This window comes from Erythranthe guttata, chromosome 4, assembly GCF_056151865.1.
Source record: "Erythranthe guttata isolate IM_541 chromosome 4, IM_541, whole genome shotgun sequence".
Lineage (NCBI taxonomy): Eukaryota > Viridiplantae > Streptophyta > Magnoliopsida > Lamiales > Phrymaceae > Erythranthe > Erythranthe guttata.
The window spans coordinates 18,586,788-18,611,596 of record NC_142536.1 but is presented as its reverse complement, the minus strand read 5'-3'; the positions used below and the strand labels follow the sequence as shown (position 1 = coordinate 18,611,596).

At 35.2% G+C, this 24,809-nt stretch overlaps 7 protein-coding genes and 1 pseudogene across 10 annotated transcripts; 3 read left to right on the top strand and 5 right to left on the bottom strand.

The window, feature by feature from the left end:
- Window positions 1-1,054: 1,054 nt before the first annotated feature.
- On the top strand, window positions 1,055-2,206 carry FLA12 (FASCICLIN-like arabinogalactan-protein 12). Its single transcript, XM_012972328.2, has one exon. It carries the CDS (start codon window positions 1,256-1,258, stop codon window positions 1,988-1,990), a length of 735 nt encoding a protein of 244 aa, XP_012827782.2. The 5' UTR covers window positions 1,055-1,255; the 3' UTR covers window positions 1,991-2,206.
- A 1,076-nt stretch (window positions 2,207-3,282) lies between these two features.
- On the bottom strand, window positions 3,283-5,349 carry LOC105949060 (C2H2 and C2HC zinc fingers superfamily protein). The gene is made up of 3 exons (XM_012972327.2): window positions 4,894-5,349; window positions 4,395-4,794; window positions 3,283-4,169 (listed from the first exon to the last, which is right to left on the bottom strand). The coding sequence occupies exons 1-3, from the start codon at window positions 5,012-5,014 to the stop codon at window positions 3,323-3,325; spliced, it is 1,368 nt and encodes a 455-aa protein (XP_012827781.2). The 5' UTR covers window positions 5,015-5,349; the 3' UTR covers window positions 3,283-3,322.
- A 3,499-nt stretch (window positions 5,350-8,848) lies between these two features.
- On the top strand, window positions 8,849-10,003 carry LOC148771333 (NAC transcription factor 32 pseudogene; annotated as a pseudogene). Its single transcript, XR_016030987.1, has 3 exons — window positions 8,849-9,068; window positions 9,227-9,504; window positions 9,605-10,003. The product of XR_016030987.1 is annotated as an NAC transcription factor 32 pseudogene (transcript).
- A 275-nt stretch (window positions 10,004-10,278) lies between these two features.
- LOC105949040 (syntaxin-71) lies at window positions 10,279-12,671 on the bottom strand. 2 transcript variants are annotated; one of them, XM_012972309.2, is made up of 9 exons: window positions 12,334-12,671; window positions 12,131-12,256; window positions 11,456-11,606; window positions 11,241-11,326; window positions 11,081-11,149; window positions 10,928-10,972; window positions 10,780-10,842; window positions 10,609-10,685; window positions 10,279-10,469 (listed from the first exon to the last, which is right to left on the bottom strand). In XM_012972309.2, the coding sequence occupies exons 1-9, from the start codon at window positions 12,487-12,489 to the stop codon at window positions 10,457-10,459; spliced, it is 786 nt and encodes a 261-aa protein (XP_012827763.1). In that variant the 5' UTR covers window positions 12,490-12,671; the 3' UTR covers window positions 10,279-10,456. The 2 variants fall into 2 exon arrangements, with proteins under 2 accessions (XP_012827763.1, XP_088673321.1); XM_088817195.1 differs by lacking the exon at window positions 10,279-10,469 and having other exon boundaries at window positions 10,605-10,685.
- A 608-nt stretch (window positions 12,672-13,279) lies between these two features.
- On the bottom strand, window positions 13,280-15,274 carry LOC105949206 (uncharacterized). Its single transcript, XM_012972499.2, has 6 exons — window positions 14,872-15,274; window positions 14,695-14,722; window positions 14,185-14,415; window positions 14,006-14,069; window positions 13,858-13,917; window positions 13,280-13,644 (listed from the first exon to the last, which is right to left on the bottom strand). Exons 1-6 carry the CDS (start codon window positions 15,000-15,002, stop codon window positions 13,589-13,591), a joined length of 570 nt encoding a protein of 189 aa, XP_012827953.2. The 5' UTR covers window positions 15,003-15,274; the 3' UTR covers window positions 13,280-13,588.
- A 568-nt stretch (window positions 15,275-15,842) lies between these two features.
- LOC105949046 (Preprotein translocase Sec, Sec61-beta subunit protein) lies at window positions 15,843-16,380 on the bottom strand. Its single transcript, XM_012972314.2, has one exon. It carries the CDS (start codon window positions 16,308-16,310, stop codon window positions 15,999-16,001), a length of 312 nt encoding a protein of 103 aa, XP_012827768.2. The 5' UTR covers window positions 16,311-16,380; the 3' UTR covers window positions 15,843-15,998.
- A 566-nt stretch (window positions 16,381-16,946) lies between these two features.
- On the bottom strand, window positions 16,947-21,709 carry LOC105949003 (MLO-like protein 12). Of its 2 annotated transcripts, XM_012972269.2 has the most exons (15): window positions 21,422-21,709; window positions 21,071-21,128; window positions 20,720-20,958; window positions 20,487-20,603; window positions 20,347-20,407; window positions 20,083-20,171; window positions 19,401-19,475; window positions 19,214-19,308; window positions 19,029-19,078; window positions 18,770-18,810; window positions 18,453-18,626; window positions 18,270-18,305; window positions 18,084-18,151; window positions 17,891-17,951; window positions 16,947-17,684 (listed from the first exon to the last, which is right to left on the bottom strand). In XM_012972269.2, the coding sequence occupies exons 1-15, from the start codon at window positions 21,542-21,544 to the stop codon at window positions 17,226-17,228; spliced, it is 1,746 nt and encodes a 581-aa protein (XP_012827723.2). In that variant the 5' UTR covers window positions 21,545-21,709; the 3' UTR covers window positions 16,947-17,225. The 2 variants fall into 2 exon arrangements, with proteins under 2 accessions (XP_012827723.2, XP_088673320.1); XM_088817194.1 differs by lacking the exons at window positions 16,947-17,684; window positions 17,891-17,951 and having other exon boundaries at window positions 18,080-18,151; window positions 21,422-21,662.
- Window positions 21,710-23,307: 1,598 nt separating this feature from the next.
- Window positions 23,308-24,646, top strand: LOC105949037 (uncharacterized). Its single transcript, XM_012972305.2, has 3 exons — window positions 23,308-23,451; window positions 23,556-24,094; window positions 24,210-24,646. Exons 1-3 carry the CDS (start codon window positions 23,424-23,426, stop codon window positions 24,408-24,410), a joined length of 768 nt encoding a protein of 255 aa, XP_012827759.2. The 5' UTR covers window positions 23,308-23,423; the 3' UTR covers window positions 24,411-24,646.
- Window positions 24,647-24,809: the final 163 nt, after the last annotated feature.

The following is a 24,809-nucleotide window of genomic DNA, read 5'->3' as shown; positions in this document are numbered from 1 at the left end:
TTTGCACAAAACGATTACAAACTAGAGAACATTCTACAGAATCTAGAAGATTATGTTGAATTTGACATCATAAGAATGAGTGTGTAAGAAGATTCATAGCCGAGGGTAGTTGTAATTACCAAAATATAAGGGGATTTTTGTAATTTAACATTACCTCAGAGGTAGTTATAATTTTAGGATTTATGAAACACTTTTATGTGAAAAGAAATATTAAAGCTGGATGTGGGGTTTGGACATTATAGTTTCTTCACTATCAAGATTTGATCATGGTCTTAATTGATTGATTATGTTCCCTACGTCACTTCTTTTAAATCGAATATGACTTGCAATCAATTTAGAATTGGATCTTCTAACAACCTTTAAAATACCTAGCTTAATTCACTTCATCCATACCTCAATTTTATTTTACCTTTTAAGTACACTTCTCTAAGTTAAACATACTATCAAATACAAATATAGAGAACAAATACTTGTCATGTATGAGTACATATTCAACACAAACATTTCCAAAACAATCACCAATATAAATCGTGAGACTGTGTCTCTTGACTTATAAATATCAGATTGTGGTGCATTAGAAACTGCATTGTTACACAAAATTAGTACAAACTAGAGAACATTTCACGGAATTAAATCTAGAAGATTGTGTTGAATTTGACACCATAACAATGAATGTGTAAGAAAATTTATAATTGAGGATAGTGGAAATAATTATCCAAACAAGAGGAGATTTTTCGTAATTTAACCTTACCTGAAGGGGTAACGTGATTTACCCTATATATATTTGCACACAAGTAGTAAAAGCTAAGCAACCATAATATGATACACCTCCCAACATTCCACTTACATAAAGTTATATATATGTTCTGTTTTTCCTGCATTCACAAGCAAAATAATCTACCATCTTTGCTCTTGTGTCATGCATGATTGAAAAATGTGGAAAGAGTAATTTTATAATTGAAATTAACTCATAAATAAATCAAGAAAACATGCAATTTCCCCTAACTAAATTCTTTTAATTATAATTGCAACACTTCACCAAATTTAATAATTCCCATCACATTATACAACTTATGCCAACTAGCTCATAATTAATTAATAAACACCACTTCACCTAATTAACAATTTTTTCTCTCTCAATTCCTCCATAAAATCCCCCCTCTTCTTTCCCCTTCACACACACACACACACACACACACACACACACACACACACACACACACACACTCTTGAAAATCAAGAAAATATTAAAAAAATGGACCAAAAAGCCCTTTTCTCACTATCCTTTACAATGCTCCTATGTCTCTTCCAATGCGCAACCACCGTCGTAGCGCAAACTCCGGCGCCAGCACCGGCGGGCCCCACGAACATAACCAAGATCCTCGAAAAGGCCGGGCAATACACAACCCTAATCCGCCTCTGCAAGATCACCCAAATATGCGACCAAATCAACACGCAGCTCAACAACTCCAACCAGGGGCTAACCGTTTTCGCCCCCACCGACAACGCGTTCTCGAACCTCCCCGCCGGAACCCTAAACTCGTTGACCGACCAGCAGAAAGTCTCGCTGGTCCAGTTCCACATCCTGCCGTCTTTCCTCTCCATGTCACAGTTCCAGACAGTGAGCAATCCGTTGAGGACTCAGGCCGGCGACAGCGCCGCCGGGGCGTTCCCTCTGAATGTCACCACCTCCGGCAGCCAGGTGAACGTCTCCACCGGAGTGAACGACGCCACCGTGGCGAACACCGTCTACTCCGACAACCAGCTCGCTGTTTACCAGGTTGACAAGGTGCTTCTTCCGTTGAGTTTGTTCGGGACCCCGGCGCCGGCCGCCGCCCCGTCGCCGCCAAAGGCGACGAAGAAGAAATCCGGGGCCGCCGATAGCCCGGTTGGCGGCGGCGCTGACGTGGATGCGTCTGGTGCGACTGGTATTGCCGTGCATGGAGCTGTGGGGCTTGGGATAGCGGTTTTGGCAATTTTTGGTTTGTGATTTTTTGAATTGATGAGAGGGTTTTAATTTGTCCAACATTTTTGTTTCTTTAATTTTTTTTATATTCAAATTGTAATTTTTCCTTTTCTTGATTCGTATTTTTTATTTTATTTTCTTTGTGTTTGTGTATGTGATGTGATGATCTATTGTTCGGAGATTTGTATCAATATTATTTGGTTATAAATATTTTTAGTATAAGTGATATTTTAATTTTTTTACATATGTCCTATTTACATATTACATTTTTTGGTAAATTACGAACACATGTAATTAGTTTAAACTATATATGAAAAAAAACCTTCGTATTTGAGTAATTATAAATTATCCTGCAATTATGAATCTTCTTATATGCACGTCTATTATTGATACATCAAATTTAGTGTAATATTCTATATTATGTGGAATATTCTTCAGTTTGTACCCATTTTACTCCATTCGAGCTTCACATTTTGAAACAACATAATGATATGATGCGTCTCTTGGCTTTCTAAATATCAGATTGTAGTGCATCAGAAACTGTATTTTGCACAAAACGAGTACAAACTAGAGAAAATTTCACGGAATCTAGAAAATTATGTTGAATTTGACACCATAAGAGTTGATGTGTAAGTAGATTCATAGTTGAGGGAGATGGTTGTAACTATCCAAACACGAAGGATTTTTTTCGTAATTTGACTTCACCGCAGGAGCTGACCGTAATTTATCCTACATTTTTCACATGCATCCATCATATAATTTCAACAAGTGATCAAACAAAAATCTTCTAAAACAAAAACAAAAAATATGTTTCGGGATTGAATGTAATTACCACTACTACATGGACCGTAAAGCTATTTTAGCATATCTCAAGGGTGTGAGTGCAATTTACCTTTTCAATTTTTATTTTTTTTATAATATTCATGTTATGGGCCTTAAGATGGAAATCCAAAATAACATAAATCTACAGGCCCAACCCACCCTAACGGTACTGAATATCCACTTTATTTTATTTTATTTTTCCAAATATTAATTAAACGAAAAATTTAATTAATTAATTAATACATTTATTCAAATAATATGCAGTGAGTGGTCCATACTCCATATATCAAACCCTAACCCCAAAAGGTAAAAGGAAAAAAAAAAAAAAAAAAAAAAATACCTTCTACATGCAGTAACAACAACTCAACTTTCTTCCCCGTGATTGCCACGTCACCTTCTGTCACGTCTCTTCCAACATGCTGCACCACCCCCCCCACCCCACCCTACCTCTGACAGTTCACAAGTTCTCTTCTGTTTCTAGGGAAAATCTGCTCTTCTTTTTTTTTTTTTTTTTTTTTTGTTTGTTTACCGGTGTCAGTGGTTTCTGGTGTAATGATTCATCATATCCATCGCGGAAGCGCCCTGCATTGAACCAAAATTTGCCAGGTCATCATTCTCTTGCAAGAACCGCCGCCGGTTTCCATCACCACCCACACCAAGAAAATCCCGGGTGAGATCACTGCTTTCATCTCCGATGATCCCACTCCTTAGTAGTAATTTGCCGCTGTTTGTGGTATTTTTGTCCCCGGCCGCCATTAATGGATTACTCAAGCTTTTTCCATGATTATTGGATAAAGACGACGAGCTCATCATCAGCCCGAAAGAACCGGTGCCAATGCCACCCAAAACGGCGGCGTTTCTTGTCGACCCCATTTGAGCTGCTTTCTGAAGCAATGCAGTTGCAGACATCGGAGCTGATGAAGATGATGATGATGATGGATTGTTTCTTTCTTTGCTGCTGTAATAAATCGAACTACTTATTGCTTCAGACATATTTCCTAATTTGTTCCCTTCTTCCATTGAACCATTGTTAATATTACAAATATTATTCTCGCCGCCAAACATTGGTTCTTGTCCCCTACCGAACCACTCGTTCTGCGCCTCCGCCGCCATTTGCTCAAATTCCGGTAAGCCCGGATTTGCAATACTGTCGAGCCACACCGGAATATTCCTGAGCGGAGGCGGCGTCTTTTGTAATAAATCCAGGTTTATCATGTGATGATGATTTTGAGACGACGACCCGACGAACATCCCGCCTGAAAACTTCAAACTATTTCCGGCAGAAGAAGAAACTGGCGGCGGCGAATTATTGTTATTAAACCTCGTACTTTCTTCCACCAGCGCATCGCAGAATGCTCTGTGTGTAATGAAGCTGTCCTTTCTGTAATACCAATAAATACACACAGACTTTGCATTAAACCTCTATAAATTAATAAAGTCGAGAATCAGCAAAATTCTATTAATTCAGCGAAATATTAAATTAGCGAATTAATAATTCAGTAGGTTTTCACCGACTAAAGGACCAGAAGAAACTATTACTTAAGCGAGGTTATTAATTTAATTTATCGATGTTCTACTGTATATATATATAAAGGATGATCAGGACCTGGAGAAGAGGGTTCCGCAGTCGCATTTATACTCGCGGGTACCGCATATCTTGGAGTGGGCTTTCCAATCGGATTGAACCGCGTACTTCTTCGAGCATTTATCGCACTTGTATTTCTTCTCGCCGTGTTTCCTGCTGTAGTGTTTCTTGATCCCGGTCAAATCTCCGAGTGCCCGGGCCGGGTGGTGGTGGACGCATGTTTTCTCGGGGCAAATGTAGACTTTCTTCCTGATGAATTCTTTGTTGCTTCTTTGCTTAAGTTTCCATGGAAGATTGTGCCCTCTTCTGTGTAGCTGGAGGTTCTGGTCGCGCTGGAAACCCTTGTTGCACACCTCGCACACGAATCTGTTCGTCGCCATTAGCGACTTTGGTGACAGTGCCATTACTTCCGCATCCGGATCTGCACATACATATATAAATTCAATTCATATGTATATGTGTATGTATATATATATATGTGCAAGAAATTAATTAATTAATTGAGATTAATTAAGGTTGCCTGGTGTTCCGGGGAGATTTCGTTTGCGTTTGGATGGATGAATAATGGGATTAGGGTTTGGATTAGGATCTTGAATGAAGGATCTAATGGAAGCAAGGTGCTGCCCATCATCAGACATCATTTTTTTGTTTTCTTGTACTATGATTCTAGTGTGTGTGTGTGTGTGTGTGAAATGAAGAAGAATATGTATAGCTGAAAATGGGTAAAAAAAGACCTGAAGAAGAAGAATTAAAGCTTGTGTGAAAAAGAAAGCTGAAAAAAGGGAACTAGCTTATAAGCTGATGAGCTAGCTAGGTTTTGATTACAGCAGAGATATTTTGTTTTTGGTTGCATCTATTTTTTGAATCTTAGCTGAAAAAACACCATAAATAAATATGCCAATGAAGAAAATCTGTAATGGAGAATATTTTCTTTTCCTCTCTCTCTCTCTCTCTCTCTCTCTCTCTCTCTCTCTCTCTCATGGCTGCTTCTCTCTCTCTCTCATGGCTGCTTCTCTCTCTCTCTCTCTCTCTCTCTCTCTCTCTCTCTCTCTCTCTCTCTCTCTCTCTCTCTCTCTCTCTCTCTCTCTCTCTCCCCTTATCTTACATGGCTGCTTCTCTCTCTCTCTCTCTCTCTCTCTCTTGAAAGAGCATTAGGTACCAGAATAATTGAGTCTAATTTGACTAAAATATGTATGTAAACATTCTATGGCAGATGATTTTATTAGAATTAATTAAATAATTACTGTATATGTGGAAATTGCAAGTTTTGAAAGTGAGACATAGCAATTGGACGAAATATTGTTATTATTTATTTATTTATACGTTTACTAATATTATAAATTAATTTAAAAAATATTCTGGAAGATAAAAATTTAAAGATAATCTAGAAGTATTACGATCCAAATAGTCAATCTTCGGTTATGTTTTCATTTCATTTTTATCCTTTTTTTTTTTTTCTCGAAACGAATACATATTTGTTTAACTTTTCAAAATAAGTTTAATCACTTTGTTTTTTAAATTATTCTTCTAAATACATTGTTCCAACATCTTTAAATATGATTTGACTGTTACAGTTAATTTTGTCTTGTCTCAAATTATAAACAAATATTACTTTCTTTCTCAATTTATTCCGTCAAAACATTACTAGTGACAAAAAAAAAATTAAAAATCTTAACAAAATACTCATTTATATATATATATATATATATATATATATATTATTTAAAAAAAAATTAAGAATTAAGATTTGTTGGTAGTCAAAGACATTGGGTGATGTAAAAGTGGAATTTTTAACTTTGGTAGTCACGAAAAGCTGATAAACTTTTTAGAGCCAAAGGGGGTTCGTGAAAAATCATTATGCCATAATTATTTTTATTTTTTTTATTTTTTAATTAATTTGTAATGAAAGAAATTTGAATAGTACTACAAATAGTAGTAAATGTATTATTTATAATACGGTGCCGTCTCGTGAACAACTGACGGCAAATGGATTCAGTGGGAGAGTAGGTAGATTTTTTGCTCTAAATAAAATTATAATAAATAATAAAACATGAATGTGACTTTTGCCGTATTCTATAGTGCAAATTACAAGCTACCCCTGAAGTAATGTCTAATTATGAAAAAGTCCTCCTTATTTTGCATAATTACTGAGCACCCCTTTAGGTATTCTTCGTCCTGTAATTTACCCTCACAAAGTTAAAATTAACGAAATTATATAGATTCCATGAAATATTCATCTATAATGACTAGAATTCCCTTTAGGGGTCTAATAGTATGGTTTGTAAAACAATTCTCTCTTTTTTCTTTATAATTTTATTTTTTGAACTCTTTTTTTTTTTGGAATGTTTTTTTGGTTCACTGTTAACAAAGGTCGTTTTTGTGTTAAAAGGGGTTATGTATAAGGTTTTATATTGCATGATGGGCCAAATGTAAGGATATCAGAAAATTATATTAATGACCTTTTTTTCTCTTCCATTTAACACATTTTTATTTTACACAATCACTATATATGTTATGTTACGGTTTTTCGCAGCCGATATTTCAAGGATGTACTCGTAATTATACAAACAAGGAAGTAGAGTGAGAAATTGAGCCCCTAAATATATGCTATTTTTTTCTTTTCATAAGAGCTAAATTAAAATTGACACATCAACCACAACACATCAAATAATATATGAAAAAACATAAAAAATAAAATAAAAATATGCATGTTAAGAAAAATTGGGAAAGAGATAAGTTGATAAGAAAGACAAGAGATGACTGCTACCCCTTCAAATGTCGACTACCCCACGAGACCCACACGTTTCTCTTAAGAATTTTTCTCAATTTGAAAATTTTAAATAATAATTGACTAAAAATGAAAACACAAAATAAATAAATAAATTTACTGTAACTTTCTTACAATCAAGACATATTTGTTGACGGTCTTAATAATACATATGCAAAGCTGAAAAAAAGTCAATTAATTAGAAAATGAAGTATGTGAAATTGAATTAATGATGACATAATTTGTTTTGCCAAAAATTTAGAAAATATTAAATTTAAATACTCATCAACCACTTTTGGAATGAAGCTATTGGATGTTGCTATTTTGAAGGACATGGATTCTTTTCTATGTCTCAAGAATGTTGGCACAAACTACTCACGCGCCTCAAATACAGTGTCCTAGTTTAAAAATCTTATATTCCCTAAACAAATGACGAATAAATATGGGTAAAACATTGAAAAATATCGCCATGGGTCACATGTTGATAAGTGGGCCCACTTACTGGCGGCCCCATCTCTTGGCCCGACAAGTATTTGATAGAGGAATGTAAATCATGGTAACTCAACGGTCCGTTAAGGTAGCGGACCCGGACCTGGTGCTCACAAGTCACAAGGAACCAACACTGGCCTCATTGGAGTTGAAATTCTCACACTGCGGCTGTCAGGATTCGATCCTAGGACCTCACTTATCCGAGGCTGAAGCTACGTGGAAAGATGTTGTTGGTATTCTGAATCGATTTTATAATTTTCGGACACGGTTCCTTAAGGGGGGAGGCATGTAACGGTTATAACGGCTACCCCGAAGACGACGGCGTTTGGTAGCTAGGTGAAGGATACAAGAGAGACGACACCGTTTAGTGACGTTGGCGCAACTCACACTTACGAAAACATTTTCACATTTTTGTTATCTTTCTTTTCTTTTATCCGTAAACCTAAAGCCAATGACTGGTCGACATGTGGCTAACCGTCGGCTATAAAAAAAGGGAAAAGTTGAGTAGTTCATGCGTGTAATTGTCGGTAGAAAACCAAATTTGAATTCAATAAAATTACCCGCGCTTTTCTCTCGATTTACGATCGAGCTCTAATCGTAACAAGTGTAATCTCCTTGGCAGTTAGTTCAATATATTTTTCTCAAATGTCGTGGTCCATGAAATGATCCCAATTATATATTATGATAAACTTTTTTATTACGTAAATAACAAATTCGTTCGGAGGAAACAAGGCTAGAAGCACAAATTAACAACTTTGCCTATAAATTTGTCTAGGTGTGTGCTTGCTTGCTGCTTCACTTCTCGACAATTTCGGATTTCCAAACGCAACACGAATTCATGTATGTATACTAAAACATCATGTAATTAAAATAAATTCTTACCTCAACATTAATCCAAGGAAGTTAAGACATAACACAGAATATATATCTATAAATATACATACACAAAAATATAGCAACATCATGGTAAAATACTTATGCAATGCCATGCCATAATAAATGAAATATACCTTCTGCATGCGTTAACTTATCGGCTGTCATGCAGCTGCTACAATAATGTCGATTCACAACAAGACATTTCGTAACCATCCGAAATTCTTGGCTCGGTAAGAACAATGAACAAGTATATAAACTAACATCCATCCATCCATCTATATATATACCGACGCACCGTTCTGCCAAGTTACACTCTTTAGCCAATCTTGCCCTAATCGGAGCAGGAAAATTAAAAGGGTGTTTTTTTTTCTTTTTTCTTTTTTTTTTAATGGAGGAAAAGAATCGTTTTTCGGATGTAGAATATCCACCTGGAATCAGATTCCACCCTTCTGATGAGGAATTAATCAGTTATTACCTACACAGAAAAGTTAATTATCTTCCATTACCACCAAATGTGATTACTGATATACATCTCTATAGCTACAACCCTTGGGATCTCCCTAGTATGTTTCTCTTCGACTTTTACATCCTTCTTTTTCCTTACGTAATACGCGTCTCTCTCTCTCTCTCTCTCTCTCTCTCTCTCTCTCTCTCTCTCTCTCTCTCTCTCTCTCTCTCTCTCTCTCTCTCTCTCTCTCTCATATACACATAATACACACAGGAAAAGCATTGTTTGCTGGAGAAGAGGAATGGTACTTCTTTACACCGAGGGATAGGAAATATCCTAACGGAGGGAGGCCTAATCGAACAGCAGTATCAGGTTACTGGAAAGCTACCGGAATCGATAAACCAATCCTAAACTCAACCGGATCAAGAAAAATCGGTGTCAAAAAAACTCTCGTTTTCTACAAAGGTAAGCCACCAAACGGAATCAAGATGAACTGGATCATGATCGAATATAGACTTCCCCACACTTGTCCCTCCAAAGGGTCCATGAGGGTAAGTCTTTTTTTTTTTTTTTAATTGCCAAATGAAATAAATATATGTATATATTATACGCGCAACGACTAATAAAATGATTTGGATAACCACCATTCAGTTGGATGACTGGGTTTTGTGTCGGGTTCGACAAAAAGGCAACAAGTCAAAAAATATAATAGCCCAAGAAGATGAGCCTCCTTCACTGTGTAGAGAAAATCGAAGAGATATGCTTGCAGAATATCTGCTATCGACTGAATATCATATAATAGCTTCGTTACTTATTGGACATGATCCTGGACTTTTAACTATTCCTGGAACAATACGCGAACAAATAATTACGTCGGAAAATATTAATACCGAAGAAAATTTCTCTTTGCTCGAGAGTTTCTCCGACTCAGTACAAACGACCTCTCTGTCAGGAAAAACGGTAGCTACAATGGATACAAACTCATATTGCCAACACACCAACATGAAAGAACTCGATATTCCAGCATTATTATCTGATAATTTTCTATAATAAAAAAGGAGCAATTGGTTTTCTGTGCATCTTCAAATTAAATAAGACCTCGAATCCGATCGAGTTATCGTGCGTGGTTTACTTTATTTATTTGTACTTGCATGTATTTTCGAAGTTGTAAAGTTTGTGTGTGAAATGTTAATAACACGAAAAGTGATATGAATCATAGTGGACAGCATCAAATAAGTTCGAATTATTTAATTGATCGTGACTTATCTTACTAACCAAATAAGGACTCGTACGTGTGTGGGAGCTTGAGAAACTTCCGGAATGAGTTACTACTAAAAATACGAATGCATTAAATAAGCTTAATAATTACTTCACATAATACAATCTAGATAAAGTAACGTTTGAATGAACATATATTTTACTCGAGGAAAGAAAGTGACTGTACTACAAGGCAAACTCGAGATCACGAAAAACAAGGTGATGCATGGAATCTTTCGAAAGCGTTCAGCTCAATATTCTGCATTAGTCAAAGTGAACAATCAATTAGTACGGAATGTTGAGTAATTGAGTTTTGCGTGAGAATCGAGTATTTATTTAATTCAAATGCGAGGTTCCTAAATAATATTTGCGATATTTCGTATAAATAGAGGACTCACTTGTATAAATAGGTTACAATTCCCAGAAAAATACACATCAGAGTGATATCAATGCAGAAGTTCTGACTCGACCTCACCTGCGCATGATAACAAAATTTATATCGAAAAAAAGAAAAAATAATAAATAAATAAAAGATCGATTTAAAATTGAGAAACAACAAATATACTTACATTATGAAGTGTTTCCTTCAATCTAACGTTATTACGTCTCAGATCACTTGAAGCCTTATCCACCTGCACGACACCGAGGGAAAATAATTAGTTCGATAAATTCTTGCTCCTTCTCGATTAAAAAAAAAGTACGAATAAATATTCAAACCTTTGTATCCATTTCATCCATCAACGGGACCTGCCTATCCAATTCCTGGAACGAGAAAAACGAAGAAGTGGAGATAAATTAAATTAGACTCGTTTTTTTTTTAATTATTTAAATGGCATCAAATGTGGGGGAAAATGCCACCAAGCAAATTACCTCATTCATATCCTTTGCCAAATTCTTTAATATATCCAAACCATCCGATATTACGTCCAGACCTTCGTCCTGCACCAAAAAATAAAAATAAAAATCAATCTCAAGGGAGGAAATAATATTAAAAAAAAAAAACAAGAAGAAAAATGGAGGCGCTACAAGCCTGCTTCATTTTCCGCATCTCGAATTCTTGCTTAAATTGAGTTGCTTCTTCACTATGTTGGAAGAAATCGTCATCAAACTTCCCATCTAATATATATACACATATATATAAGGGTCATATATAAAAAAATAAAAATAAAAAAATAAAAAAAACTCGTCCAGAAATTTATTTACAAGTAAAAAAAAATTAACAAAAAATACAACATCAAGAATCACCAGAATCAAACGTTATTTTCTTATGAGAAGATGAAGCGCCCCATCCTTGAGTTTGTTTACTACTGCCGTCTGATATTGCTTGAATTCTCTCGGGAAGTGTGAGAACAAGGTCAACTCGAGCTTCCAGTTCTTCTTTAGTAAGGCCTTTCACCTGTTGGAATTAATTGTATATTATCATCAAAACATCGCCCTATTAATAGTAATTGCTTAGTCAGCTGCAAAACATATATTAGTTTATTACTTATCCAAGTTCGACGCGGTAGTTTCTTTGATTTCACTACGGCCACGTAAATTTGTTTTTTCTAGACTGAAGTTTATAGGTAGCCTTTGCATTTCAATCTCTTGCTCTAGTTACGCAGACTAGGTAAAAATCTTGTTAGCTAATCTAATACACGACAGTTTTTTTCTCGTTTTCTTCAACGAACCTATCCTTTGATGTAATAATACCATTCACTATGATCATTGTGTAACTTTCGAATCTATTTGTCTTCTCGATTTTTTTTCTTTCCCGTCACGAATTGTGTATGCAGCAATACATACATAAATTGTATAGATACATTGAATCCCAATAATGATCCATAATATCCATCAACTATAAATATAACCAGAATATCTCATAACAAACAATTAAAAAAAAATTAAAATATTTTTTTGCTAGGGGTTAAAAAAAAGGACCTTTTTCTGAGCAAGTTTCTGCAACTTAGGCACCTCATCCATAAGCCTGGCTTTGGTCCGCCGCACCTCCGCATTCATCGCCACCATAGTTGCCCTGTTTGTCTCAACCGCCGCCACCTCCGATTTCTAGACGAAAAAAATTGATTTTAGAATAAAAATCAATTAATTAGGGAAAAATTAAATTAATTGATTTCCGATCTGACCATGAGAGTGGCTTCAATTTGGGATTCGAACGAGGAGTAGAGGCGAGCGAAGGCGTCGTCGGAGGAACCATTGACGGAGCGCTGCTTTTCGACATCGTATTTTTCGTACTTTTTGCTGATGTCATCCAGCCTGAACAGAATATCGATTACGCTCATTTTTTCTTCTGATTTGTTTTTCCTCTTTTTGATTTGGGGAAAGAGGGAAAAAGGGGGCTCCGATCTCTTGTTGTTTTGGGAATGAGAAACGGCGGCCGTCTTCTCTTTCTGACATTCTTCACCCTTTTTCTGGTGGAACAGAGGGTTCGCCGTTAATGGCGGTTAATGAATGGAGAATGCGCGCCAATAATAATCTGCCCATATATATATATATATATATATAATAAATTTTCAAGTTGCGTATATTTGAATCCAACAAAATTTCAATTTTATAAAACTATATTTACAATTTCGAAAATTTTAATTTCCATTTTTTTTGCAAAGTTCTTGGATCGGGTTTATATATATATATATATATATATATATATATATAGGTTCCGATTTTCCATCCGATTTTAATTTTCGAAAATAGTTTCAAAGTTCCAAACTTTCTTCCCAAAAATTATAGCTATATTGTCAATATTATTATGCATTTTATATCATAAACCGATAAAAAGTAAAAAAAATTGGATTCGACCGATTTCATCCACAAATCTTCCAGTGAAACAAATTTTTCCGTTCCAATTTTCAAAATTCTGATTTCTGATTTTTTTTTTATCGAAATTGTAATAAATATTTGAGAGTCGTTTAAATCCCAAAAAGAAAAAAAAAGAAATATATATATATATATATATATATATGTATATATATATGTACAGTCTGATAAACTTGCCACTCTCAACCATTCTCCCTCAACTGGTAATAGCAAGGTAGTAAACTTCCTCAATTAATGAGCAAGAAATAATCGAGATTACGAACGAATCAAAACCTTAAACATGAATTTTGACTTTTTGAGTAACTATACAACATCTCTATACAAACATTCATATTTGGATACACAAATACATAAATCAACGGTGCTGCAAATCTAGCAATGAAGCAAAAATGTTGCATAAACTACACACGTGTCTTGATTTTCTGTGATTTTAAATAAATACGAAAAGAAAAGAAAAGGAAAAAACGTCGTTTAACCTTAATATTCCCCTACAAATATTCTTCCATCACGAAGTTTATTGTTGTCTCGCAGATCCTTTTTACAGTTGGGATGAGAATTTGAGGATCAGTTCTCAAACGTTTCTCCAGCCATGTAATGTTTGCGCACCATTTTTCTGTACTCTGAAATTCAAGAAGTTACGATTTTTTTTAATGAGCAAGTTATCAAATTGAGGCATTTTACCCGAAATACTCACCTTTAGATAGCAAAATCGAGTTCTTTATAATAAATTGTACCCATGGAAGGTTTATTCAAAGAAGCTCAATTCAACTAGAAAAGTAAACAGTTATGAATGAAAATATTTTTTCTGTTGATTTTCGAGCAGAATTACCAACCTTCCTGGTTCTTCCAGAGTGAAGCAGCAGAGCTGTTGAGAGGGCTCTCGTTATTCGGTTCTGCAAAAGAAAACAAGATTATAAGAACAACAAAAACATAGCCAAACAAAGAGAATCAGAAAGTGAAAAATCGGAACATCATTTTCACCTCCTAGAAGACTCTGTATAGACAAGAGAATTGTTCTGCAATCATATGCCGAAGACCATTTATCCTGCAAAGAGACGTAAAATACATATAAATTTACGCAGATTTTTTTTTTTGGGTAAATTGATATCTATCGGCATGTAAGAGTATGACAGATAAATTATGAGAATTACGGGCAATACCTGAAGAATGTCCAAACAAATATTCCCATATTGATCGACATTAGGATGGAAGCACGTCGTCTCAAACTTAACTTGAGGAGGCTTGAACGGATAATCAAGTGGAAATCGAAGGGATAGTTTGTAAGATAAACCCTCGTACATAGTTCCTTTGCCGCCCTCGATAGTTCCGATCCATGTAAATATGCTCTCTCCTTCAGGAAAGGCAGATACTCCCAAATCCCCTCCACTCATCTATATGAAAAAGTTACAATTAAAATCAATTATTATCGAATTTTGCTCGTAAAACCGTTGTAAATTCAGTTAAGCGATTAAGTTAACACCTTGATTTTTTCTCTCTGCACTCAAATATTTTGCTTTTCAATAACCAATAAAATATAACCAACAGAACAGAGCAGCAGAATAGTTCGAGTTAACCTCATTGAGATTCAATTGCGTCATTGAGTACTTTAATCAAACAGATGGTGTGCATGTATTATTTTTCGTTTATTTTGTAAATTAAGACACACATACCATGAGAGCCATCAGCTCCTTCTGCAACCTGCAAAAGACATATTGATAATCAAAAGGCCATGAAGAAAAAAGTACTAGTCTTTGATTAATTCATTCTTTTTCGGTAATTTCACGAACAATTAGTAATTACAAAAAAAAAAAAAATAATAGGAAAAAATTAAAATTGAACAACTGTACCTTTGGGTAACGGAATTGGTATCGACGGGAGTAGGGGAAGATACGAGTTGCTTGGATGCTACGGCGGCGGACGGCGGCGGCGAGTGATGATGACCTGATTGAACATCGGCTTCATCTCGAACCTCCATCATTATTTCTTATTTCTCCCCCTGTTGATTTATGCTTTATCTGGAAAATTATGGAGTGGCGATTAATAACAGACAAACGAATACAGGTTAGAGAGAGAAGAGATGAGAGAGAAAGAGAGAGGAGAGAGAGAGGAGATTGAGGGGAAGTGAATAAATTGACAGAAATGGCATAATTTCAGAGAATTGGTTGCACGAGTGCTCTTGGCTTGGGTGGGGCCCGCATCACCCGACGAAAATGGGTCTCAATCACATCATATTTGATAAATACATTGATTAATGTTATTAATGTGACTTTTTTCTATAAATAAAAATAAATAAACAATATATTTATGTGGATGGAAGCATAAGCATTATGAGGGTCACGCCAATATTTATTAAATTTATATAAAATATAATTTTTCTGTGTATAATAATAGCATTTAGGAAACCCCGTTCGATTTTTTTTTACTGCGTTGTACCTCCTCAGTTGAAATCGTGTGGTTCCACTAATATCTCGTCTTTTTTTTTTTTTTTAATTTCTTTTTTGTTTTTGAAAAAAATAAATGAGATTTAAGTAACTTTCCAAATTTAAGGGATTTAATAGAGGTGAAAACGCACGGATTAATTAACTCTTTTGAAAACATTCTTCTAAAATTGAAAAATTAGCTTCTATTCTGGTCAAAGAAAATCGAATATCGGAAACCAAGAAATTGGAATTAAAAACAGTTCTGAAATCAGAAATTTTGGGATCGATTGGGCTGGAGATTTTTTTTTTATTAGGTATCCCAATTTTGATACAAAAATAAAATCGGGGAATTAGGAATGAAAAACATTGTTTCATAATCAAAAAAATTCGAATCGGAATCCACATAAATAGTAATTATTTTATTATTGTTTCAGCTTAACTCTATTTACATTAAGATAACTTGAACAAATATTTAAGCTCACACACTAACGATAAGAAAATAGTATAGAATAAATCACACGAAAAGCAGCAAAGTACACGTGGCAGCTATAGGGCTATCCGGATTTGAAGCGGTAAAACTTGCCGATGACGTGTAAAGCAGTGACAAATCCGATGAAGCAGAGGCTCATGAAAAGAACCACGGTGGGGCTGATCTTCAGCCCCGGCGAATCATCCGTGTAGAATCTAAGCATGTTGTTGCCAGATCCGCCGCCGCCACCGGCCGACGAGTTGACCGTAGAAGAACCACCGCCCAGCCTCCGCCGACGCATCCCTGCAGCGGCGGCGGCGGCTGAGCCACGCGGTGGAGCCGGGGTACCGGGGCGGGTGGTGGAGGAAGCTTGTGACTGGGAGGAGCCACGCGCCATTGATGATAATCGATAATTGAAGGATGAAGTTGACACGTAATGAATTAAACTAAAATATTGAGTTGATGAAGGGTCATGGTTGCAATATATGAAAGTTTGATGGCCCAATCTTCAATTTAAATGGGCCTAAATTGTATTAAAGTTAAATACCCTATACATATGGTTCCACAATTAATTAGACTACTCCGAGCCCATCAACATAAAAAGAAATTTTAAATAGTTTTTATTATTTTCTTTTGTGACTATTATTATAGTGGTTGCCTATGTCCGCATTGGCTGTCGAGCAATGCCCATGTCAGCCACAAGTCTTGTCAAGAATCACTCGTGCACTTGCCGAGCAATTACGCGAGTATTGTAGACTCATCACTTGTGCCAGTACATGTCAGACGGCCATGTCCGTGTCAGCCGCCAAGTACTCTCGATCACTGCTCCCGTTCGAAAATCAAGCATATATCATTCCTTGTTTTCTCGAACAAGCACCCAAAATGCCTCCACAACACTTGACCACTCATTGACCGATGTATGGTTGTCTAGCGCCAACCCTCACTTGATACAATTTTTCAACCATGACTCGACTACACTCGAGTCATAGCTGATATCTCCTACTAGGGGGCTAACAATACCTCACTCAAACTATTGCATTTTACATAATATATTTCTTCATTCAATATTTAAAAAAAAAATTGACAATTCATCTTTTTCTCTATTACAACACTTTATTTACACAATTAAGTTGCATGTAAACAAGGGCACCAATCAAGCCTCTAAAAAAGGGGAAAAAAATTAAAGAAGAAAAAACAAACACACCCCACATCTCAAGCTCCATACATATTGAATTATTCTAAATAAATATGCATCAAAAGACCCTTCATTTATATTCCAATATTTCCCCAAATTGCCCTTCAATTTATGGAATTATTTACTAGCTGATCTCTTATCAAACGAAAAGTCCTTAGGCATCATTAAGCCGCCATCAACATCGATCTCGTGCTGCTCACGTGGCGCCGCCACGTGGCGCGAATCGGTGATCTCATGGCGATGGAGCTCCTCCGCCACACGCTCCAGTAAACCTAACTCAATGTGATTATTGGGTGGGGGCGGGCCCACGGTGATCCAACGGTCCACGTCAATATCATGGTTTGGTGACTTTGTCGGGGATTCAAATGTCTCCGTTTCGCTCCGGTGGTGGCGGAGCAGGTGCACCGGAGACATGCCGGTGGAGGGGGTGGCGGGCCGGCTCGACATCGGGGTGGTGGGCCCCGAATGTTGGTGGTGCTTGGCTTGCTTGATGTGTTTCTTGGCGGTGTGGTGCCAGTTCTTTAGGGCTGCCGCCACTCGTTCGTTGAATATCGTCGGTTTCATCGATGATCCCATCTGCACACGCGTTGTAAATCAAGATATACATACATTATACATATATATATATATATATATATATATATATATATATATATATATATATATAACTGATTTTTTTCGATAATTTTTTTTAAATAAAACTAATTAATATGTGTAGAAAATTAAACACATTATTTTGTCTCTCTCTCACACACACATTACATGCATGCATGCATACGTACCTGAGTGACAAGGGCATAAAGTGGGAGAGTGACATAGCTGCAAAGGATCTGTATGATAACCCTGGTCATCATATATACAAAATTAATTATGATAGATTAATTTAATTAACCTAGTTTAATAATTGACTTAATTAGGTGGATATACAAAATTAAAATAAAGCAAAATAATCAACAATTTATGACGTGGCCTCACCCCATTGAGATTCTGATTATGATATCCTCAACTTTTTCATGGAAACAAGATTTTAACCCGAATTCGTACTGTCACACCAAAATAATTATATCACTAATTAATTGTCACACTTCAATTCAATATATATATATATATAATGAATATGTATTTTATTTAATGCAATATTAAATAAATCAATAATCTTACCCAAGTCCAGGCAAAGAAGGCCAACTGAAATGCGTTCTGATCGAAACAAAATTAGCAACGTTAATTCAAGATTACAAGATTATAACCAAAAATATCGAATATATAAATTTTAATCGAGTAATAACCCAAATTCTAAAAATAGTTTATCGAAATTAATATAAATTAAATGGGAGATTAAATTACCTGAAAAAGTACAAAATTAATGAGGTAAAGAATGAGACGAGGGCGGTTGAACCAGAAAAGGTCGTCTCCGGGTTGAACCACGGGCACGCCCTTAACCACCTCGCCCCGCTCTTGAATCCTTAATCCCATTTTCGTTATTATCACTTGTAGTTTCGTCCCTACCAGCAATATTATCTGTAATTTCAACAAAAAAAAATTTATCGAATATTTATTATATCGAATTCAAAAACTTTGAATTACCTAAAGTAAATATTTTGAATTTTTTTTTTTCTGAACTCAAATATTTTTGAAAATTTAATATATTGAAATATGCTTACAATCAATGGGATGAATGGCAGCCATAGATACGAATACCACCCTGAAATATGACAAGTTTATTATATAGTTTAGAGATACGTACAAGTCTCTGATTTAGAGTAATTAAATACTAAATATTTTTATATAAATAATCCTCTTTTTTTTTAATTAATTAGGTCCAATTAAAAAAAAATCTAATAATGTTCAATTGAACAAATTATATGAGAAAAAAATAATATTTATGCATATATATATATATATAGATACATATTCTCTTACCATGAGTGTTAAAAAGTAGGAACAGCACGGCAAAAAACCAGATAGGGGGACTGAAACAAAAATTGAAGGCCAAATATATAAGTTTGATTTACGGTAATTTAATCGTACGAAAAAAAAATAGTTTGGGGTGTAAATTTTTTTTTTTCCTGAAAAATTAAATAAATGAAGCACGAATTAATTCGAACCTAATTCCGACAACAACTTTGAAGTCCTCTTCGAGTGACCGATTGATATACTTCTGAAAATCAAATTTGGCGTGGCTTTGTGGTGCCAAATGTGCCTGGTGTCGATAAAACTAGGGATTAATAAAACGAACGATAAATAATTTCAAAAATTTATAAAAAATAAAATGGTGAGTAGTAGTAATTTTACCATGATAAATCCGTGACGTAGAGTCAAATAATCGACTTTCGGAACAGATCTCACGAATTGCCTAAAAAAACAAACCTGAAATCGGGGGGAAAAAATGGAAAAAAAAAATAAATAAATAAATAATAAGAAGAAGATGTCACTACCAAATTTTGAATTAATTTGTGATAATATTACATGCTACCAAAAATGAGTGGGACTTGTAAATAAAATAGATTTATCCTTTATTTTTTTTCTTCGTTTTACATTCAAGTGGATTACGACAGAAGAAAATAAAAAAACGTGAAAACAATTAGAAAAAAAAAATATGGAGAGGAGAAAGTCAACACTATGTCTTGAAAAAACGTCAAACCAATGGATATGCATGAATGAAAGAATCATTTTATTACATAGTCCCATTCACACTACTTACAATAAATATATATTTTCCATCATTTAATTAAATCAATATTTTAATTTAATTGGTAAACTCTTTATTATTTTTTTTCGACTTCAATATGAATTGAATTAATTACTATAATTTATAACTCGGACCCTACTATTTGGGATATGGATCACCTATCAAGTATCAATCATACATTAATATCCATTAATCATACAACGTACGTACGAGTTGATTAGAGCGTGATTAGGACATGTTATTAACCGTAATAATCAAATAATTAATTAATTAATTAATACTTACGATCCACATCAAAATGGGAGTTTTGCTCCAGAAGCTCAAGTGCCTTCTCCCAAACGATGTTTCTCTTGCAAACCTAAATCTCTCCGGATCTGCATGCATGCACGCAATGAAATAAAATTAATTACTCAAAATCTATCAAAAAAAAACTAACGTATCGGGAAGTTGCAAATACTAGCATTTTAGTGCAGTCAGCACACACAAGCGTCCATAACATTCGATTGTGACTGCCCGTTAATTAGGTATAAATATAAATTGATTACGTACCGTGTGAGAATTGGTATTCAGCTGTTCTTGTTTCTCTTTCCCATGCCTTCCATCTTCTCATCTAAAATTAAAAAATTAAAATAAATTAAAACAATCATTAATAGATTTTTTTGTATATCAAATTAAATATATACACACACCTTAGCTCTTCCAAGGGCCATGGTAAGAATGCAGTAGAGTACATGAAAAATAGCCAAAACAAATATGAAAATATGTAGCTGGTGGATTGCATCAGCAGACACAAACGCCACTTTACCCTGCAAATTATATTTATTTATATATTAATTAATTATTAATTAATACAATAAATATTCTAATTAGTAAGTAATTAATCAATAGTATTTATTTATTGTCATCTTATATATGTTGTTGCCTTGGCTGCGCAGTTATCAGTTCCGGCAGCTGCCAAGTTCCGCCGTAAGCTGCCGCCGCTGGCGGCAAGAAGTTTCCGGCGGCTTTCGTCTCCGAGGACGGGATCCTTGTAATAATATTTCTCTTGTTTCTTGCTGCATGGGTGCCACGTGGCGCCCACTTTCTCTGATATACATATGTCCGAGATAGGGCTTTGGCCTACTGTCAACAGCAAGGATATAAACCCTAGCAGCATCAACTCTTTCACCACATGCACACAAAAATTATCCAATTTCATTAATCAAATAAATAAATAAATAAATAATCATATATAATATCTTTTTTTTTTTTAAATAAGAGAATAATAAAATACCTGATTTGACCTTCTCGAGTGCTTCGTACAAAGCCCTTTTGTGTTTCGACTTCAGCCACTGTCAAATATTTCAAAACAAACTATTAACACTGGGGGAGCCAGAATTTTAAGTTTGCGGGCCCGAATGTATTAAAACTATTATGAGAGGGTCGATAATGCTAATTATATCTAATGTTTTTTTTTTAATATTTACATAAAAAATAGAAATTCGAGAATAGTTGGGGAGGGGCCATGGCCCCCTCTGGGCCTATGCTAGCTCCGCCGCGCGCGCCTATGAAACAAATTTTGCAAAGTGTTGTTGCACATTAAACAATCGCGCGCGCACACATATATATATACGCACACGATTACCTTTCCTATTAAATGGATGATATACTCGATGACGATGGAAACGGAAACAAGAACAAAGCAAACAACGGCGACGGCCCACGTCGGAGTTTGCTCGAGTGACCTTCCTCCGCCGCCTCCGGCCATCTTCTATATATATATGCTCCTCCGCCGCCTCTTCCACTATAATTATATATGAATTTCACTTTTTTTATTCAATAGTTCCACACTTGGCAAAAGGAATTTTTAGAACAGAACAACTAACTGAAAAGGAAATTAAAGACTGTACTGATTTAAGTTATGAACAAGAATGTCATAAATACGTGTACATATATATATGTATAGAGAAAGAGAGAGGACAAAATTGGGAAAAGTAAAAAGAATGAGGGGCAAAAAAGGAAAATGCTATCCATAACGTTTGACTTAATGCAAACGCGTGATAGTGATAGCTAGGTCTTGGTGGATTGATCTCTTGACTTTGATGAAACCATTCTAATTCATTTGACTATTGTGAATGGATTTTCTTATATATTAAAATAATAATATAATTCTTCAGTTTAAAACGTTGACCGTTGACCCCACTATCCCCTTCTGAGTGAGTGACGCCTTATGGGGTGATCCTTTATCTCGAGTGGGATTGATTTCCGGTCCCTTTAATTTGTCTATTTACAAACTTGACTTTTGACTTGCGTATATCACTTGTTTTAATTTATTACGTATAATCAATTTTTTAATTATGAAAACTCAGTTGCCTAATTGGTGCGCTGTACGCATCGATTTTTCTTGTCAACACTTTTTAAGTCGAGTTTGTATCGAACAAATTTTGCATTTTATACACTTTTATTATCATTTTCGAGCAATTTAATACGAAAGTGGAATTTACTTAGTGTATGTAAGGGGCGAGTCCACTGTTGGGCAAATGTGGACTCAAGCCCCTCCTCAATTTATATTTTTTTACCTTATATTATACCTATATATTTATTTAGGTCATCCAACTTTTATTAATCAACCTACCCAAAATTCAAATTAATGCAAGAAAAATCTCAATTTTTATTAATTAGTGCACTCAAAATTCAAATTCATGAAAAAAACTCTAAATTTTTTTACATTTCCTTTTTTTTCTTTTCCAATTTTCTAATTTTGTCACAAAAATATCCTAAAAAAATTTCGGGGACGGTGCCCCCAAAAATTTAAGCCCACCCTGAAAAAATAAATTTCTTGACTCGCCACTGCTTTTATGGTTGTTGATTCCTCAAGACATGGTAAATTGCATGCATTGGTAAAATACAATGAGTATAAATTGAAGAAGGGTTTTTTTTTTTTTTTTTTTTTTTTTAAGAAGTTGATGAAGGAAATGAAGAATTAAAAAAAAAAATCCCATTTTCGACATCATTTGTTGTTGCCCAACGGTGAAACCAATAAAAACATATTCGACTCAAAATTGATTCGTATTCAATTTGATTAAAGCTCGTTCGAACTTGGCTAAACTGCTTATTACCGAAATCAAACATAAATTTAAAATTTCGATAAAAAAAAAAATATATTGAACAGTCATGCATTTGACTCGATTCGATTCGTTTACAACAGGTTACCAAAAATCAATTAAATTGTCAAAGTAAAAACCCATTCTTGTTAAATTAGTGTTGGTGGTCCAGCTAGCTAATTGGGCCCGAACCTTTGGCCCATACCTAATCTATAGCCCGCATGACCTCGATAAATTTATTGAATTCAATTAATATTTATTAATGTTAAATTATTGTTTAATTTTTTTTTTATTATTATTATTATTAATATTATTATATTACTAATGGGCCCCGCTATTCCTATAATTTATAATTTATTTATTAATTAATATTTAAATAGTAAAAGTAGGAGGAGCGTATAGAAGAATTTGAAAAACCTGTTCCCGCTCTTTTTCCTCCATTTAAACTTAGTATTAATATTAATTACTCTCCATTTTTTCTACAAAAAGATCCTGTAAAAAATCAGAAAGATTCCTCTCTGTTAAATCTGATTCGTATTAGCAATGGAAATCAATCCCACTCCATTTCCAGGTTTAATTTTATTTATTTATTTTTTTCATGGTTTCGATTTTATTTGACGATTCTGTGAAATTTGAATCATCGTTTTTCCTGAATTTCGTCTGTTGAAATTGCAGTTGTTAAATCTGATTACGTGAAGCCAAAATCAACCAGGAAAATCTCCGATGCCCCAAAAATCAATCTCAGGGAAAAACGAGTATTTGGAACTGCCCGGAACCCTAATTTACCTTCTAAATCGGCACCGGAAAAGCCGGTCAAGGGCAAACCCTCGTCGGCGCTGCTAAAAAAATCGGTGAAGCCAATTCAAGCAACCCGATCGCCGCTCCCCGGTCCGCCGGAGGCTAAGAACGCGTCGGAGAAAACCCCGGCAAGGACGAAGAAGAAAAGCGTGTGCTTCCAGGAAAACCAGAAACTTTCCGGGGACGGAAAAGCAGGGGAGCCTCGAACTCCGGCGAAGTCGCCGGCGGCGGCAGTTCCAGAGAAGCCGCGCCACTCAGCCACGCCTTACCGCACGGCGGAGAAATGCAGCAAGTGCAGGTTCGACAAGCTCGAGACTTCGGCCTATTGGCTATCGCAGATCAAATTAGCCGAATCGGTTGGGAAACACTCTGTTTCTGCTGCTTTCTTCGGACTGGCTTTCGAATCCAAAGCAGAGGTATTCTAATTCGCTTAAGTAATTAATTGGAACATGTGTTTCGTTTATATATGATTTTCGCTTTGATTTTTGTTGATAGCTTATTGTTATGAATCTCTTATTATTTTTTTGTTAGCCGATTCGTAATATCCGAGTGGCGCTCAAGAAGTACACGGGGCGCCACGAGTATCTAAACGAGGAGCAAGAGTGGAAGAAACTGTCGGTTAGCTATGGGCTCGTGAAAGAAGAGAGCTATGTGAATAAGGAGGCAAGTGTTGTTGATAATCAAGAAAATGGTGATTTGGTTGATGAAATTGGTGTAAAGATGAGGTTTTGATGAATGAAAATGGTGAAGAAAAAAGATGAAAATTGAATACTTCTTGATTTTTTTGTTGTTTTGTGAAGTTTGCATGGTTTTTTCTATGTTCTTTTTTGGGGGTTATGAAGTTTGTGGTGGGTAAAAAATTCAAGTGTTGTGTGAATTGTGGTGTAGGGAAAGTAATTAATAGCTAAGTTTATTGTTGTTGTTTTGATCATTTGATACAAGGATTGTAGATTTTTCCTATTTGTTCATGAATTGCTTTTTTTTTTTTTTTTTGTTTAGTTTTTTTCTAGTTGATTATGACTAAAAAGTAGAAATTGAAACAATCACAAGAAAAAATGCAATTGGGCAAGCTATGTACGACGAACTCGATCTAGAAAGTGTTGGTGCGGAAATCGAACTCGAATCATTAGA